Genomic DNA, 18,887 nt, shown 5'->3' on the forward strand with positions numbered 1-18,887 from the left:
ACAACAATGTTTCTCTGTCCTCTGTTATCGCTGAGGGTTCATAGTTAAAGCTGAGATGTGAAGAATTATGCCAAATAGTTCTTGCCCACTTTTGACTTTGGGGAACAGATTGGCCTATATAGTCAGACTGCATTAGCACAGGCATGATATTGATTGGCCAAAGTGAAAACACATGTCAATATTGTAGCTCAGCAACTAAAAAAACAGTACTTAACGGTACAATTGGTCTTACATTGAAAAATATGTGGCTTTTGCATACCATTCTGAAACTGTGACCAATTTCATAGTGTTTCTCATTTCAGTTTCATAATATTTGTCTTTTTTGTAGAAATGTGCTGTTGAATAACACATCTGGTAATCCTCATAGGAGCCTAGCAATCATAGCAGCAATAAGGACATATCATTATATTTGTGTATAAGTCCACAAAGACGCATTTCTAAAACTGACGGCTGGGCTGAGACTCAGTACCTGTGTGACGGTCAGACTCTGAGCGGTCAGTTTGACGTCCTCGTCCTCTATGCTGTCTGTGAATTCATCACTGCTGCAAGCCCTTCCTGCGTCCTCATCTTCATCACCACTGTCCTCCTCCTCCTCTGTGCTGAGCTCTGGAAGTACAGCATATGCAGCAGGTGAGGAAAAGACACTTTTCTTAGCTCTGTGTGTGTAGTGTTTTCAGCCTTTTAGCCATTACGGGTTGTCTTTTTGAAATCCACTCCCACTATCCTTCTTGAGACATAAGACTCCAGGGAGAAAGTTCTGGCAAAAGCACATCCCTCACCCACGACCTCTCTCTTTTTATTTCACTTTATCTGTCTCTCTCTCTCACTTGTTCACTCGCACTAACTGCACTCCAATGAAATCAGCGATGCATTCCCAATGGCATTAACACAATAGATTTGAGGTGAACATAAAGGATGGATGTTAAACAGTGGCCTCTACAGGAATCAGTCACTGGGGCTGATGTGGGAAATTACATAAGAGGTTCCATGACCCTGCTCAAGGGCACACAGCGAGGTCCAGTCTGAGTGAGAACGTGACCATAGCGTAACTAACTGCTGCCACTCTAGTAATAGCTCTAGCAATGGGGCATACAGACACATAGCATATTATAACCATACCGGAAAAGAGGAAGAGGATGCACTGACAGATCCTCTTATACTGGTGGTGAAACTAATGAAGAACATATCTTATCGTAGTGTAAAAAGTACATTGAATTGTGAATCTGTGAATTAAATTGTGAATCTGGCAAATTGTGTGCCTTTTCAATTCCTGAGCAGTTGATTAATCTGAGTGAAGACCTATCAGCATAGTATAGTTCAAAGTATGAAGTATGCAGTGAGGGCTGGAAAAACAGAGCTTACTGGCCATTTGTGAGAGGGGTATGCACTGCACAGAGCACTCCAACTGCACGCATTTATGGCCAAATGTTATCTTAGAGGGCTGATGAGTCATGTTTGTGGTAAAAACACCAATAACTCTAAACTTGTTATTTATAATGTAATTCCTTCCCTAACATTTAAGGAGGCTGTTTATTTGTTTTTATTTGATAGGGATGATGCAATTTATATCATAGCTCCAATACAACACTGAAACTGCTGCATAGAGTTTGTATCATTGTAATGTATTGTTCCAATAACTTTCTAAAACATTAATTTGTAGAAAAAAAACTAAAACAAGCAGGGTATTGGGAAATATGATCTTTTCACTTATATGTTTTTAAAACATATTACTTATGACATAATTAATATGTAAATATGGAGCAGAATTTATCATCATGAATTATTAACTGTTTCAAGACTGGAATCTACAAAATGGATCATTGTTACTGTCAAGTGCATTATGCCCTATATTGTGACTGGCCACTTTATTGCATATGGAATGTGGCTTTGGTCGACAAAAACTCTATATCAGATAAAGGAAAATTATAAATAATTTGTTTAGAGACTCCTTTCTTTGCATAAATAGATGCTTATTCACAGAATCCTCAGTTTCATTACCCCTGCCATTGTCAAAAATAAATAGATGGACTTGGGGTTTATGAACCTTTTTCTGTGCAGATAATGCAGTCTTCAGCTCAATTTTTTTATTTATTATTTATTTATTTTGTTTTTGAGGGGGCGGGGGCGGGGGGGGGGGCTATGGAAACTAGCTATAAAGGAATGGCCTACACTGGAAACTTACAAACCTTCCAGAAGCCTCTGTTGTTGGTGGGTGTCTGTCCCGATGCAGCATGAGGCTATGAAATCCTTACAGGTTAGAAATGAACATGGAATTTCCAGCTACTTAGAAGTGGGTGACTTGCATTTTAGCAGACCTCTGAACAGTGACTGGCAGACTCTGAAGGGATTGTGTGCTTTTGTCTCAAGAATCTGATCTGAGATTTTTAATACAAAAAACCCTGACTGTAGTCTGAAAACAACCTTTGGGTAGATAAATAATGTGACACACGACATCATAACAGCCATGCAAGAAGAAACCTGTGCAAGGTTATCATGCATAATATGTGAGTACACGCCACCAGATTCGTTATTAAATTACATATACTGTATGTATTCAAGTGCTATCAAGTGATTCAAATGGAAGATTCATGGGACTCCAATTTTTTGATAGTTTTAGGTATTTCAACAACAATAAAAAAAATAAATAATGTGTGGATAATTATTAATGGATTAACAAAAATTATTAGGATAAATAAAATAATATTGCACCTCCAAAGACAGATGAACATTATATGATACATGTCAATGGAAAAATGGTCTGGTCTTTCAGTGATCAAATCACCTCTGACCTCAATTGCGCTAGATAAAAATGGATCAGTGATGTAAGTAACTCTCAAAAAAACTCATACAATAGCTACAATGAATCCAGTGAATATTTATTTCTTTCTGTTGAGATGCATAGACATAGAAATGGTCCTTTTGACTTTTATTCCCAGTATGAGTTCTACAATGAGTGGATAAAAGGTGACGGACGAAAGCCCATCTCAACTGGCACCTGATCATACAGCGTTGTTCTACCGTTTCCGCTGTTATCTCAATGTTTATCTGGGAGAGGAAAGAAAAAGGTCATCTACATAAATGAATCACTGAGTCACAATGGGCGATGGTAGGCAAAGGAAAACATGTGCACCTTTACTACACCTTCACGCATGCTTATAAGCCTACGACTGACAACTACACCTTCACGCATGCTTATAAGCCTACGACTGACAACTACAACACATACTCTAAACTAATGATCATACATACTAATGATCGGCCTGGCAAAGCTCACAACATGGGCCTGGATTGAGGGTGAGCAGCACAACAAAATAACGGCTACTATTCTCAAGCGTGATCTCTTGATCGCAGGTAAAAAAAAAACTGTCTACTGACAGTGTTGTGCTAAAAGCTTAGGCCACAGGACAGCTACTGACTCAGCTCTTGAGTGGGACTCACTCACCAAGAGGTTTTAGAGCATTTTTTTTTGTTTGTTCTGGTTTTCAGTTCCCAAAAAACGTGAGAGTGCTAATGTTCTCCAATTAAGGCATCAAGTGATTTAGTTATTCAACTTCAAATCTTTAAGCTTTCAAGTTAAGAAAAATTGTGAAATCTTTTAGTGAAACCTGCTGGGAAGATGCCCCCTCCAAGTGAAAGTGGGTAGCCTTGACTAATAAAGCACTAGTATGCTGGTATCACATTAAACTGGCTCACTAGGAGATGCACAGCATAGATCTGTTATTGAATATGCTGCCTACAGCAACTTATGTTCTTCACTTTTTACATATCCTCCACTGTGGGTCTGAGTGTTTTGAATTTGTGTGCTAGCATATGTGTGTGTGTGTGTGTGTGTGTGTGTGTGTGTGTGTGTGTGTGTGTGTGTGTGTATATTTAAGAAAAGGTAAGAGAGAGTGTGTGTGTGTGTGAGAGAGAGAGCAAGAGAGAGAGAGAGAGAGAGAGAGAGAGAGTTGGGGGGGGTCAAGGGACTGACAAAAAAAGAAAGACAAAGAGAGACAGACATACTGTACACGTATGTGTTCTGTAAACAGTTATGACAAAACTCAAAGATGGATGTGCCACACTCTACACAAAACGGCACTTGAGACAATAAAAGGCTGCAGACATTTAGGCCTACACAACAAAAAGAATACACCAAAATGATAAATAAAAATCAACTTAACTCTTGCAGTGAAAAGCATTATGCAGACAGGTTGCCACAAATGTAACAAAATAAACCACACACATTCATACAAAATAAATTAAATAACTTAGAGACGATTTTGCACATTGTTGTCACTTTCATAAGTAGTACCATCAGACACTCATCTGCACACACACACACTTTCCCTGTTAGTATTAGTGGTCGCCTACAGCACATCTTGTTGAAACACACTCTGCTGTGAGTTAGTCCCAACTGCCCCAGGTGATCCCCTAAGTTGGCCCACACTCTGCCCGTCCCCACCTCCAAATTCAGCCTGCATCTTATTGGCTTTTTCCAGCACCAGGGCGGTCTCGCGGGTCCTCATCAGGACCTCCTCGAGCTGTCCTCTCAGTGCCTGAACGGTGTCCAGCTCTGTGTGCAACACCTGAAGCCTCTCGGCGCTGTTGGGTGTCAGAAAGGGGGGGGGGGGGGGGGAGAGAACAACAACAGCATTCACAGCCAGCCACACCACTCACAATGGACACCAGGGTCCACTGTCACAGTAATACATTTTCATCCTAAAACTAGGTGTAGGGGTGTGTGTGTGTGTGTGTGTGTGTGTGTGTGTGTGTGTGTGTGTGTGTGTGCGTGTGATGCGTGTGCGTGTGTGTGTAATGTTCAGGTGGAGGGAAGTGTGTGCTTACCTGTCCTTGGTGCTCTGCATCTGGACCAAGTTCTGATAGAGCTTCTTTTCAGCTCTCAAGGCCTCATTCAGCCTGTTGTAGTCAGAGACCAGCTGCTCCAGGAAACTCTGTGGGGAGTAATGCAAAACCTGTCTCAGAGGATGCTCACAAACACACACAAACACACACACACACACACTTCCATATAATCAGGCCTTGTGTGTTTTAAGTGCTGGCAATTCAGTGTCAGTGTTGTCCCCCAGACTGCTGAAACAAAGCGCCTCTGTGCGGCTGCAGCCAGGACAGTGTGTGGACTCGTACCTGATGATTGGTACCAGACAGATCCTGACTTCCTCTGTGGAGATTCTGCTTGGAGGCCAGTGTTCTTAGTGTAGTAAGCTCCAGCTGAAGACGCACAAACGTGACACGTTATGACACAGAGAGAGGTGAGCATGCAGAGTCTTTAACCCGGCTGGCAAACAGCTGCATCAATCACACTGTGTGTACCAGACACATCCTGCTTTCCAAGTGTATAACGCTGTGTGTATTTTAACCTGCACATATCTGAGTGTCTGTAAAGATAAGTGAGTATGTGTGTGTGTGCATGTGTGTGTGAGTATGTGTGTGTGTGTGCATGTGTGTGTGTGTGTGTGCATGTGTGTGTGCGTGTGTACTGTATGTGTGTGTGTGCATGTGTATGTGTGTGTATGTGTGTGTGTGTGCATGTGTGCTTGTGTATGTGTGTGTGTGCATGTGTGCTTGTGTATGTGTGTGTGTGTGCATGTGTGAGTGAGTATGTGTGTGTGTGTGTGCATGTGTACTGTATGTGTGTGTACCTGGTTCTCCCGGAGCTTCTTGAGGGCCAGCTGCAGCTCCTCTCTGAGAGCTCGGTTCTCCTGCTGCTCTTCTGAGCTCCTGCCACTGCTGCTCTCCATGGGCTCTTCCTGGCCCTGCATCAGCTCCTGCTCAACACACACACACACACACACACACACACACACACACACACACACACACACACACATACACACACACACACACACATACACACACACACATATATGTCACACTCACCTGCCTTACTTACTCCACTGCTTCACACACTCAAAGTAAACCCACAGCTGGGTTCATTGTATGTCAGGGCCGAATTCATTTGAATGGGGGAAGGTTTACAAACTAAAAAAGGGTTCCTTTGGGACTAATTCTCTAGATTACTTCTAAAACAAAGATTAGCCATGAGACAGCTGCAGTGGTTCTCGAGAACCTCTGTGAAGCCTGCAGAGCTGTTTGACAGAGTGTGTTGCTCTGTGGTGAGGGCAGAGGGCAGTGTTGGCACCTGAATGAAGGCCTCTTTCTCCTTGAGCAAGTTCTGGACTCTGTCCAGCTCTCGGGCCACAGGCTCGGCTCTCTCCTTCTCCCGTTCCCTCTCGCGGCTCAGGTCAGCCAGCTCGCGGCCCCGGGACAGCAGCTGCAGCCGCAACTCCTGCACCTGCCCCGTCTGCTCACCAATGACCTGCCCCAGTCTGTCCGCAGAGTCCTGACGCACAGCGGAGAGAGCCAGTTGCTAAAGGGTCAGCTAAAGGTCATTGCCAAATGTACAGCTTGTTCAAATCTTTTTCGCTGTGTCCTGTAAGTGACAGGTCTGGGGTGCCGTACCTGGATGTACTGGTCCCTGCTGCTGATGGTGTTGAGCAGGTCCTGGAGCTGCGCATGGTGCTCCTGAGCCTGCTGGCTGCGGTCGGACAGCAGCTCCTGCAGCAAACGCTCCTTGAGCTGCAGACGGGCCTTCAGCTCCTCCACGGCCTCGGCTGGGCTCACAGACACTTTAGCCAGCAGCGCTGCCCTCAGCTCCTGACCACACAAACACACACACACACACACACACACACACACACACACACACACACACACACACACACACACAACAAGTTACACACCCTCAGCAGGTACATGGCAAGGTCAAAAAGAGCAGACAGGTTGGTCTGGCCAGGCTGGTTTTGCTCTAACAGAGAGGAAGTTTTCTATTTTAAACAAGGGTGTGACACAATATCCAAGACCACAAAACTTACAACTAATGTATGCAACAGCTCTTATGTATACAAACATGTTCCTACCATTACAAGGAGAGAATATGTTGGATGAAAAGCAGGCACGCATGACAATAGGAAAATAGTTTCCATCTCGTGCATGCGTGTGTGTGTGTGTGTGTGTGTGTGTGTGTGTGTGTGTGTGTGTGTGTGTGTGTGTGTGTGTGTGTGTGTGTGTGTGTGTGTGAGTGTTTGTGTGTGTGTGTGTGTGTGTGTGAGTCTGTGTGTGTGTGTGTGTGAGTGTGTGTGTACCTCTGTCTCTTTGGTGTGTGTGTGCAGTGCGGTCTGGAGCTGGTTGATGAGGCTGTCCCTCTCCCTCAGACAGAGTGTGTGCTTATCCTCGCACTCCTGTCTCAGGCTCTGCAGCTTCCTGCTGCTCTCCCGGGCCTGCTCCAGCTCCAGCTCCTTACCACGTACCAGCGCATCCAGACTCTGAACACGCAACACACACACACACACACACACACACACACACACACACACACACACACACACACACACACACACACACACACAAAGTCATTCATTTTCCTATACTGGGAACTTGTTCATCATCAAACATGCACTTTGTGCCTTTACTACCACCTCCTTTGCTGCCAGAGGCACATACCGTGATGGTCTCCTCGTTGTTGGCCAATATGGTGCGCAGTCTGTCCAGGTCTCTGTCCTTCTCCCTCATGGCCTGATGGAGCCTCCGCACCTCCTCCTCCTTCTCCTCCAGACAGCGGAACTTCTCGTCTATGGAGCGCTGCAGGCAGACAGGTGGAGTGTGTGTGTGTTAGCCAGAGCCAGGCTGGTGTAGAGTGTGTGTGTGTTAGCTAGAGCCAGGCTGGTGTGGAGTGTGTGTGTGTTAGCTAGAGCCAGGCTGGTGTGGAGTGTGAGTGTGGTGCCGGGCGGTGTGACCTCTGACCTCCAGTGCTCTGTCCCGGTCTCTGATGCGGCTCCTGAGCTTGTCCAGCAGGACGTCTCTGGGGCGGGAGGACTCCGCCGGAGGCTCCAGGAGCTCACTGTACTCCTGATGAAGAGAGAGAGTGTAAAGGTGAGTGTGTGTGTGTGGGAGTGTGTGTGTGTGTGTGTGTACAGTATGTGTGTGGTGTGTGTGTGTGTGTGTGTGTGTGTGTGTGTGTGTGTGTAAAGAGAGACAGAGAGTCCAAGCCTACCTGCAGCAGTCTGTCCTTCTCCTGTAGAGACAGGCGGATCTGTGCGAGACTCTTGTCTCTCTCCTGGAGCTGCGTGTGTCTCTGGGCCTCTGCGTCTCTCAGCTGAGCCTCCTTCTCCTGCAGCTCAGAGCGAGCCTGCTGCAGCGCCCCACGGAGGTCCTGCAAAACCACACACACCAGACATCGGGCATTAAACGCATACTCATTACACACACACACACACACACACACACACACACACACACACACACACACTCTCCTCGCCCCCTCACCTGGTTGTGTTTCTCAGTGGCCTCCCTGTGCTGCAGCGCCTCCTGCAGGTCAGTGTGGAGGCGCTGTACTGTGCGGCTCTGGTCGTCCGCCTGCCTCTGGCTCTGCCTCTGGGCCCTCTGGCTGGCCTCCAGCTCCAGCTGCACCGTGAACAGGGAGCTCTGCAGCCTCACCAGCTCAGCCTGCAGCTGGGCCACGCCGCCGGCCCCCACGCCCCCCTCTGGAGCCTGCGCACACAGAAGAGAGGACAGGATGAAGGGGGTGGCTTCAGTCAAAACACAGACAGGTACTGTATCTGTGTGAGTGAGTGAGTGAGTGAGTGAATGCTTCATGTTGTACCTGTGCCTGCTGGAGCTGGTTGCGGTGGGCCATCTCTCTCAACTTGCAAAGAGTGGCATTTTGGCCCTCGATTAGCTGGTATAGATCTTGGGCCTAAAACGCAAAAGACATGCCATGCCACCGATTTATCTTAGCAGGTCTGAACTATAATCAGGAAGCAATAATAAACCATGTCCCTCTCCATGAACAAAAACACTTTCAGATTCTTACCGGCTAGTGCTTTTCCATACACTTGTGGTATTTATTAATCGCTAATCTTACAAAAATCATCAATCTCTTAATCTCAAATCAGGCAAGGCAAATTCTGTATTGTTTTCCCCAGTATTGTTTTTTAACCAAGCCTAAGCCAACTACTCTTTCAAATGAAGATACTATCTCTTTGCAAATATTTACACTAACTATTTGAGACTAACTGGATACGGATGGCAACAGCCTCAGGCCCAACAGTATGTTTATGTTTTCAGTGCTTTGATTTGTTAACCACACCATGTAGATCAAGGCTGTGGAACTGAAAAAGGTATAATTAGAGGTATCTCGCTTGATATTCCAACAAGCATGAATTATGAGTGTGTGTACAGTATACTAGTGTGTAGGACAGAGAACAGAGATCAAGAGTATGTAAGAGAGTGTATGTGTGTGTGTGTGTGTGTGTGTGGGGGGGGGGTGGTCTTACCTCACTATCTTTAGTGGAGATGGACTCATTAAGGCCTTGGATTGTGCGCTCCTGACTCTGAGCTGCCTGTCTGATGGAACGCAGTTCACATTCCATCTCACTCAGCTTCTCCTGCAGCTTCTGCTCACGCATACAGACAGAGAGAGAGAGAGAGAGAGAGAGAGAGAGAGAGAGAGAGGAGAGAGAGAGGGAGGAAAGAGAAATAAAGACCAATGATGGGTGATATTTAGATCAATATAGTCTCAGCTAACTAGGGCTGATACTTGGACCAGTAGTATTCCGTGTGACACTGTGTCTGTGGTGCCAGTGGAGTTGTACCTGGTTGTTGGCCTCACTCTCATGGATCTTGGCCTGCAGTGATTGGACATGAAGCTGAGCCTTCTGCAGTTCACTCACACACTGTCCTGCTGCACACTCATACTGATTCAGCTGGGTCTGCTGCTCCTCGATCAGACTCTGCACACACAGAGAGAGAGAGAGAGAGAGAGAGAGGGATTTACATGGAGGGAGAGGGCATGAGAGAGACAAGGCATAGTGAAGTGCACACGTGTGTCAAACCCACAGGAGAAAATCACAATCAAGGACGGTACACAATTCCCGACCAAATGTGGTGTGAGTGACCATGTGCCTGATTCATTGGCCCTAATAATACACTGATTAATGACCACCTAATAATCCAATGATAATGACCACACTCATACAGTGAACTAATCTGGTAATGTGTGTTGGGAGACATATCAAATATCATTAATATCAAAACTATTTCCAAGCACACCTTTACAGTGGCAGTCAAAGAAATAGCTCATTGTTAGCGCTAATGCCCTACGCCTGCCTGCAACACAAATCCTGTCGCCTTTTGGTGTTTTAAGCTCCCAACGGCGTCTTCCAGGCAATGCTGCAAGGAAGGCACTAGGGTTAGGGTTAAGGTTAGGTGCCTTGAAGTCGACGGTGGCGGCTTAAAACACCATCGAGCAATCCTGTCCTACTGTTCTACTATCAACACATAAGCAAATATGCACACAAGCCCATATTTATGGGGGGCAGCACTGTGAGATATAGTGGGAGTTCCAAGGGCAGTGAGGAACAAAACGCTTGCTCTCTCAGTGAAACATGTGATGGCGTGGCCTCAGGGGTTTGCTGTCAGTGAATATAGGCCAGCAGATCTGCCTCCCTCCCTCTTCCACTGTGCGTTAGCCGCCTATGTAGGGCAGCATGGAGGCACCAGCAGGGGAGACGTGCAGGCGAAAACCGCTCTCTGCTCTGGGAGGTTGGTCAAGGCAGAGCTCACATTCACATGTGTTAGGTGTAACGATATTGCAATGTACGCATCAAATCATGCTATGTTTTTCCTTCCCTATGTTTATCTACCTCTACATGTAGCTGTTATGAACAGCAATAGCCTGCGTCAGTCCTTTGTCTTTCCACATTACGTCTCGTTGACTGAGGGCAGACATGTTTGTATTGGTCCTGTGTAGGGTTGACCACAACTAGCAGTTGAAGGTGTATCTTTGAATATCCATATGAGTGCATGGAGCACAATGACATGGGAACTACATCAGTGATCTTTCTGAAACACATCACCATTGGACCATTAGACCACATGGACCATTCAAATGTCATACCAGTGATGAAAGTCTGTTATTCTCTACAAACCTATTAGGGCTACGCTTACCAACAAGAGTTGTGCTAGTGTGACTTGCTGTCTTATGAGACTAAAAAATAACCCACGGCTGTTCTTAACACTGACAAATGGATTACAAGTCTAATGCCACACGATACATGGTCTTAAAGAGGCTCTTCAAAGTCCTCAGGCAACAGTGCTAGATGGTGACATCACATACAGAGAACTCCATGTACTCATTTGTTTCAAATTCTTTAGGACAATGCCTTAAAATAATATAGCTATTAATTGTTTATGAAGACAGACTGGAGATAAGAGATATTTTCTTCCCGTGTAAAAGTTTCTATTCTTGGCTACTTTACAGTTAGCCTCAGACAAACTCTTATGGCGTTACGAAATACTCTTATGTAATGGTGTTATGTTAAGAGCCTAGATGTAAAGTTCAGGGCCCATATTCTTTAGGTATGCATGGATCATCACTCCCGGTGCCCACACAAAGTTCATGATGGAGCTTTTCATAAAATAATGATGAGTCGTTGTTCTGGTACCTTCTGGAAGCGGAAAGGCAAGCACTCCACATACACATCCTGCCACATCTCCTCCAGCTCAGCCAGTTCCAAGCCCAGGTCCACCTGGATGCGTGGTAGAGGCAGCTCTACCTCTGTGAGCTCACACACCCCTCCGCCCACATACAGGCCCCTCACGCCCTGCACAGGGCTGCCTATCTTGGTGCCTGCATTCCTGACACCTGGTTTGACCAGCACGGGCAGTTTGCTCCCCTGAGGGCTCTGGACGGGCCTGTAGGAGCAGTTCTGCAGCAGATACAGAGCCACGGTCAGCTTGTCCGCGCTCGCCACGCGGCCCAGAGGAGTCCCCGCGTGCTCCTCGGACAGGCAGTCCGAGTTCTGCTCCTCTGTGGGGTCTTCGTCCAGCGAGTGCTGCTGCTTGCCTGGGGTGGGCACCAGGTCCAGGGACTCGACCGAGGGGCTGGAGCTGGCATGGCCCAGTAGCGTGCGCTCGCTGTCGGAGGCGGTGGTGTTGGTGGTGGGCTGGGAGTCGGGGACCAGCGTGGCCGAGGACGTCTGCTCCTCCTCGCGCTCCTCGCCACTGGTGCTCCCGGCGCCGCTGGCCGAGTAGCGCGTGGACGGGCCGCAGGAGATGCTGCGCGCCAGCTTGCGGGGCACCCGGCACACGGCCTCGTAGTCGGAGTCGGCCACACGGAGGGCACTGCAGCCGCGGCAGCGGTGCCGGGGCCGCTGGGGCGATGAGAGCTCGGAGGCCGCCGCGTTGTGGCAGTGGTGGTGCGCGCACTCGGCCAACGTCTGCTCCTCCTCCTCCGCCCAGGACTCGTAGAGCGAATACACCAGGTCTTCCTGCAGCAGGGCGCAGTACTTGGCGTGGTAGAGGCCCGTCATGTCCACGGTGCACTCCTTGGCCGGGCACGGGGCAGCCCCGGCGGGCAGCGCGTCGCCGTTGTGCTTGCGGTAGAGGCCGCCGATGCACTGCCTCAGTCGGTCCTTCTCCTGCATCAGCCTCTGGAGCCGCTCGATGGAGAGCGCCTCCACGCGGGCGATCACCGTGTCGAAGCGGTACATGCGGTCCAGCATGAAGGCGCACTTGCTGCAGGCAAACTCGCCACGCCCGTCACGTGTCACCTCCCGACCCAGGGCGTGTGACAGCAGCACCTGCAGGTTGAGCTTGGCGGCTGGGTGGAAGATCCAGCGCCGCTGGTTGCCGCACAGCTCGCGGGCGCAGATGCGACACACCTCCTTCATTTTGGTATCCAGCATGGGGTAGCCACAGCACAGACCAACAGCAAGAATGAATGGAGGTCTCTGTTCAGTGCTCCCTCAATGCAAGCACTGTCGGGCACCAGTGTTTTTAAACTGAATGCACCATTTGGAGATGAGACAAAACCACAGCTTCACAGCTTTGTTAAAAAACTATACAATTTCAAGTTAGTTAAAAAAATATTTTTCTTGCTTAATGGACCAAAATCCTGTTTCAGAGCTCATACATTTAAATACAAAAAATACATTTGATTCGGCAAAATAAATCATGAAAATATAAACTATGACTATTCATTCAAATATTTGGCATCTTGCATGTTAAGCAGAGGCAGAATAGGTTACAGCAGCAGAAAAGTGGGGGGCGTTTTCAGACAGCCCATCTTTAATAAGAAATGCCTAGCGATGACAAGCCTGCGCGTGCGACATGCGAGAGCAAGCGACGCTTCAGCGTCCGCCGGATGAATGAGCGTCTACGTAAAAAAAGCAAGGATATTTCTGGGTTCCTTTGTACCCCAAAAAAACAGAGCATGTCCTGTTCTTCAGTTAATCCTGATGGAAATTCTAGTGCAGTCTTTTGAAAAATTGGTAACATTCAAGACGTATTAGAGTCCATCGGAGGAATTCTTCTGATCCTTTGACATAGTCCTTGGATTGTCACATCTTCCCTCGCTGAACGTAACACTACATCACCACATCCGCTGTCAAGAAAGAGCTCGCGCTGTCAGGGTAATCACCGGTAGTTCTTCAGCCAGACCATAGGACTGCAGGTTACTGAAACTGCGCTTTGTTTGTCCAGTGCGCGTTGAATTTATATATTTTTGACAGAGCAGCGTCGTGATTTAATAATAACAGCAAGCTCTTGTTATAGCTATCTGCCAAGCGACATAGGATCACACTATAAAAGATCCATAAGACAGATAGCAATGATGTGGCAGCGCAGTGGTTGGCGAGACCTGCAAACACGGCATGTACCATTTCCTCATTTAGGGGCGTCGATTTTAACACGCTCCGTCACACCATGATTATAATGCAAAACGAAGAACATTTTAATGCAGTTGGAATATTTCACAGCTTAAGAAATTAACACCGCTGCACTCACTACGATCTAAAAAAAAAAAACCCATCCTCGTATGGTATTTATGAGAAGTGTACGACTACCCACGCAAGTGTTGCATTCTCCCTGTATTCTCTACTAAGTCGCAATGTGTCCAGTTGAGCGAGCAGGTGAAATGTTAATTTGTAATAATTACAAAACGTCCAATGGACGCTATATAGGCACATATTGCGACAAGTTGATTATGTTGACAGAAGTCATCTTACAAAATCACCAGCAGCAAGACACCGAAGTTTACCAAAAGACTACCAATAGCACCCACGCCTTCTCACTTTGTCGACTTGTGAGTCAAATATCAAGGTAACCCCGTAAAATGGCCCAACAGCTTCAACCCAGCGTCTGGAGAAATAACCCAGCATTTACAGTGTAAGCAATAATGCAAGTCTCACTGTCTTCTGATAGTAGCCTAGGTAGGCTAGGCCTATTCGTTTTTCGTGGTGATGACCTCCCCTATAACATGCGACCACGTGAGATTGTAGACTATAGGTCTATATGAAATATAATATAATTACTAACAAGGCAGTAGACCTAGCCTACAGATTATTTTTGAACCGAGTACCATGCATGCACTACAGAGGGTGGAATTTTAAAACATTCCATGTAATGTAAGCTTGTACATTACATTCGCCTCTATAAAAAAATATAAAGCTGTCAAATTCAGTGGCTTATAAAACTTCCAGTGATGTTTAATGAGACCTTATTTGAGCACTTCAACTAAACAAAGAAACATTAGTGCTACCTACAGCGGCAAAGCTAATTTATTTGAGAACAAACAATGCCTGAAGCCTTGGTTGAACTCATTTCAACTGAAACCAGCTTTGCAAGATCTTTTATTCCATTTCATTGTATTGCAGTACAGATAATCTAAATCATTAGTGCTGAGGATAGAAGACTTTATCGAAGCTCCCATGCCATTCATCACCCATCATTATTGCCATCCCCACCTACAAATATATACATTTCTGCCTATTTGACAAAGCACTGATCAATACACCACCACTACAGGCAGAAACGTACGTAACCACAAACACTTAAGGTTTCATTACATGACACCAGAGATTAGTTAAGAAGCCCATGAATCATTCAGAGTCTGCATTGGCTCTGGGCCTCGTCTGGCCCAAATCCAGCAGATCCACCTCAGACCAGGGCCGGACCTGTGCCGGAGTCACCCGCTACCTGAGGGTGTGAGCCAGAGCTGGCAGGGCAGCAGAAACCCCTGCTGACTAATTAACAGTAAATCACCCGTGTTGTGGACCCTCACTGCTTCACTCTGCCTCTATCAGTGACACACAGCTGAGTTACGCCACCCATCCATCTGAGGAAAGGTCAGACTTCACCGAGGGGAGAGAGAGCCAAAGCCCACCTACACAAAGGACATACAGTGCAACCCTGAGGAAAGACAGCAAGCCAATAAAGGAAAGAAGCAAGCGGAGGAGAGGGTGTTTTGTTTTTTGTGTTTTTAAAATGCCCCCGTTACATAAACTCAGAGGGGAGCCTAATTTCAAATCCCTCAGCTGGTTTCCATACAAATTGGAGTAAACACTCCTGAGGGCTGTGCAGACAGTCATGCTCTCCCATGTGACTGCAAAGCCCATCTTTAGAGACCCCCCCCCCCATTCCTTTCCTCAAAATAAACAGCACTGAAGAAATGACACCTCAGATCCTCTTACATGGGAAGCACAAGCATAAACCAATCTGATAACTACTCACCGTCGAGTTTCCAATTTACTCATACATCCGGTAACACTTAATATTACAGAACCCTTGTTACAGTTTACCATTAGTGTAACACAGTGAAATACCATGTGTTCATGTTGTATAATATACATCATGGAACGTTGTGTAGTACACTATACAGATTATTAGTAGGCCTACTCGTGTAATGGAAAATGGTAGGTAGGGGTCGTTGAGACCCACAAAATAACCATGCTATGCCAATTAAATACAGTGGTAACATGTATTCCAATTCGTATCGGGTCAGATTTTCTGCATATGTTTTTGAGCTCCAATGAAGTTACATTTACTGCTAGAATCAATATGAAAAGCCATACTTACCATCAACTACCTAACTGGTTTGCTTAATTGCATGTAGTAACATAAAATGTATAACTATTATACCTACACCTGAAGCTATTACAATGTATCATGTAGGTGACTATAAAACTTTAATTTCCCCTTTAGATTTGAATACAACCTCAATGGTTACCTTTGGGGTGCCATCAACCTCTAACCTTACCCCATTGCCACAACAGCTTTTTTCTAGAAGAAATAATTACTTTGTTAAACAGGTTTGTCACACTGTGTTTCATTGTGTAGATACACAGTAACAAGGGTTTTGTAATATAAAGTGTTACCGTACATACCCATCATATCTTTTAATGTATCAAGACAAATTTGCTTTCATTAAAATCAATGCGGTTTGTCAATATGCCATACAGGATAAAGCATTTTAAAATGACTTTCTGTGTTGCTGAAAGGGAGGCAAGAGCTGAACTCAGAACCTGCAGTGATGACTGTAACATGCTGGGTTTGAGTCCTCTGTGCTCTGAACTCTGTACAGTGTGTGGGGGCGTGTGTCAGAGCAATTGGTTAATATTAGCTCAAAAAGTCAGGATGAGTGTAACCTCTTGCAGCCGAGGCGTGACCCACTTCAGCAAGCCAAAACACATTTACTCCCACACACACACATACGCCTGCGTGCTCACAGAAAATGATCACAAAATTCATGTGTGATCAGAGGAAATACCGGTCTGAGCACTATGGTGGCTCTGAGGCATTCTCCCCCTCACCGAGAGTTGGCCCCACCAGCGCTTTGGGTGGGGTTGGGACCTGCGTGCAGAATTCGAGCCTGGCTATTCCTGCCAACTCCTTTGCATATTCCAGTCAGCTGATTTACAAGTGAAAAATGTACCTCATGCGTGGAAGGCTGGGCATTTCTATGAAACCCAAATAAACTAGAATTCACTTCAGCACATTTTCTACATGTGTACAGGTCTGTGTAAACAAGGGCTGCAGTGTCTTGATTGACAGAAGAAGTAATCCATAACACATCCCATGTAAAAATAACCCATCACAATCACAATATTACACACTCACCTCTAAATAACATGTTACACAGACTTCTGTGCCACTGAGGATTCTATCACATAACAAACCACTGATGCTATCAGCGAGTCTTGTGCCTGTGGGATGGGGTCACGTAGCCACTGACATAAATATCGGCCCGTTTGTTTGTCCCCCTCAGCCCAAAATAACAGGGCGCCCTGACTGCAGAGAGACACTCTGGGTAAACAATAGAGCCAGCAGCTGCTATGAGAGGATTACATAAAGTCTCTCGAGGTCAGGTGACAATCAGTCTGCTCTATGGCTTTATGACAACTACTACTGTGCAAACCTCACTCATAAACTCATAGGTTCTTCTGTTAAGAGAGACAAAATATCTGTCTCTAGGTTGTGATCAGTTTGAAGGTGACCTTTGCTACCTTGCTTTTCCAGCAGGGGGAGTGATCTCATCAGCAAAGCAGATGGTGTGTGTGTGTGTGTGTGTGTGTGTGTGGGGGCTGGCACAGGCACGTGTAGACAAACATGATCTCAAATACATACATACATACAGACAAGATTTACACACGCACCTGCATTTCTTGCTGAATTCGCAGTCTCTCCCGGCCCAGCTCTTCTTGATAAAACTGGAAGGTGCATGTGTGAAAGAGAGAGAAAAGTGAGATGATGATGATGATGATGATGATGATGATAATGACAGATATGCCACAGAGACAGATCCTTTTCATCACACTGAACAGCTGTGAGAGTGTCAGCAGAATGCTGAGATCTAATCAATTGGACCAGTCAGAAATCATAACTTATTCCTAAGCAGCCTTTTATTTAATTACTGTAAAACGAATACTTCTGCTATACATGTAGCATTTTCTACATCTACTGTATTGGACCATCAATCAGCATGAATAGTTAAGAAGATTGAACCCTGTGAGTGGTAAAAGACAGAGTAACTTGGAAATTTCAAGATATTCAGACTTTGCACATGGGAATGTCACAGTGTAAATATATATATATATATATTGTGTGTGTGTGTGTGTGTGTGTGGTGTGTTGACTTCAAGAAAGCCCTGCAGTGTGGTATGTGTTAGTGGCCTTGACCCAAAATAAAACAGTTCAGAAGCTGTTTGTGTTATGGCAGCAATGACAAGAACCTGTTTGTGTGTGTGTGGTGTGTGCGCGCATGTGTGTGTGTGTGTGTGTGTGTGTGTGTGTGTGTGTGTGTGTGTGTGTGTAATGCGGTGTGTGCATGCCTCGGTAAGTGTTTCCTCCAGCTGTTCCACACGCTCACCCAGTGTGTAACTCCTCGATCACCTAGAGCAGGACAGGGCAGAAGAGGGGATGTCAGATCGGTATTATTTCACTATTTATGCGTGTGCATGTGCATGTGTGCGTATGCATGTAAGTGTGTGCGCATGTGTGTGTGTGTACGTGTGTGTGTGTACGTGTACGTGTGTGCGCGTGCCTCGTGTAAGCTCTCACCTCTGCATCTCTCTCTTTCTGCAGTAGTGAGGAGTTGAGATCCTCCACCTGTTCCTCCAGCTGTTCCACACGCTCACCCAGAAGCTTCTTCTCTTCTGTCAGCTCCCCGATGACTCGCTCCTTGCTGCAGAGCGCCTGCCTCAACTCCTCGATCACTCTAGAGCAGGACAGGGCAGAAGAGGGGGATGTCAGATCGAGCAGCTCAGTGCCAACCAAACTAAACTTGTCTTTTTTTTACGGGGATGAATGGGAGTATCTGTCATAAATGTGCCAAGTTCAGTATTATCACGCAATACTGTTCATTTCCTTGTTTCTTACTGGTCTTTATCTCCATCTGGCAGCATGTTGACCAACTGCAGGCTCTCCTCTTCTGGCGTCTCACTGGTACCCGTCTCCATGGTGACACATGAATTCTGGGAGCGGGTGTCAGCCAGCGTGGCCATTCTTTCTGCCTCACTCCGGGCTAGCAGGGCCTCCTGAAAAGCAGTGCCATCA

The 18,887-nt window shown here is 46.3% G+C and overlaps 1 protein-coding gene across 6 annotated transcripts in view; it reads right to left on the reverse strand.

Moving 5' to 3' along the window:
- Positions 1 to 18,887, reverse strand: part of LOC125289167 (myomegalin-like) — a 47,459-nt gene that overhangs the window by 11,124 nt on the left and 17,448 nt on the right. For 4 of the 6 annotated variants that reach the window (XM_048236215.1, XM_048236127.1, XM_048236053.1 and 1 more), the window contains exons 1-16: positions 11,502 to 13,638; positions 9,651 to 9,788; positions 9,333 to 9,452; positions 8,660 to 8,752; positions 8,323 to 8,547; positions 8,051 to 8,209; positions 7,801 to 7,905; positions 7,501 to 7,638; positions 7,143 to 7,322; positions 6,460 to 6,654; positions 6,140 to 6,340; positions 5,640 to 5,765; positions 5,125 to 5,208; positions 4,825 to 4,931; positions 4,442 to 4,581; positions 470 to 606 (exon numbers count right to left, since the gene is read on the reverse strand). In XM_048236215.1, coding sequence (XP_048092172.1) covers positions 470 to 606; positions 4,442 to 4,581; positions 4,825 to 4,931; positions 5,125 to 5,208; positions 5,640 to 5,765; positions 6,140 to 6,340; positions 6,460 to 6,654; positions 7,143 to 7,322; positions 7,501 to 7,638; positions 7,801 to 7,905; positions 8,051 to 8,209; positions 8,323 to 8,547; positions 8,660 to 8,752; positions 9,333 to 9,452; positions 9,651 to 9,788; positions 11,502 to 12,743 — 3,390 coding nt within the window. In that variant the 5' untranslated portion in view covers positions 12,744 to 13,638. Of the gene's footprint in view, positions 1 to 469; positions 607 to 4,441; positions 4,582 to 4,824; positions 4,932 to 5,124; positions 5,209 to 5,639; positions 5,766 to 6,139; positions 6,341 to 6,459; positions 6,655 to 7,142; positions 7,323 to 7,500; positions 7,639 to 7,800; positions 7,906 to 8,050; positions 8,210 to 8,322; positions 8,548 to 8,659; positions 8,753 to 9,332; positions 9,453 to 9,650; positions 9,789 to 11,501; positions 13,639 to 17,489; positions 17,544 to 18,392; positions 18,550 to 18,710; positions 18,869 to 18,887 lie in introns of those variants that run through there. The other 2 variants (XM_048236298.1, XM_048235904.1) reach the window with 2 other exon arrangements.

The sequence above is a fragment of the Alosa alosa genome, chromosome 1 (assembly GCF_017589495.1).
Source record: "Alosa alosa isolate M-15738 ecotype Scorff River chromosome 1, AALO_Geno_1.1, whole genome shotgun sequence".
Taxonomy (NCBI): domain Eukaryota; kingdom Metazoa; phylum Chordata; class Actinopteri; order Clupeiformes; family Clupeidae; genus Alosa; species Alosa alosa.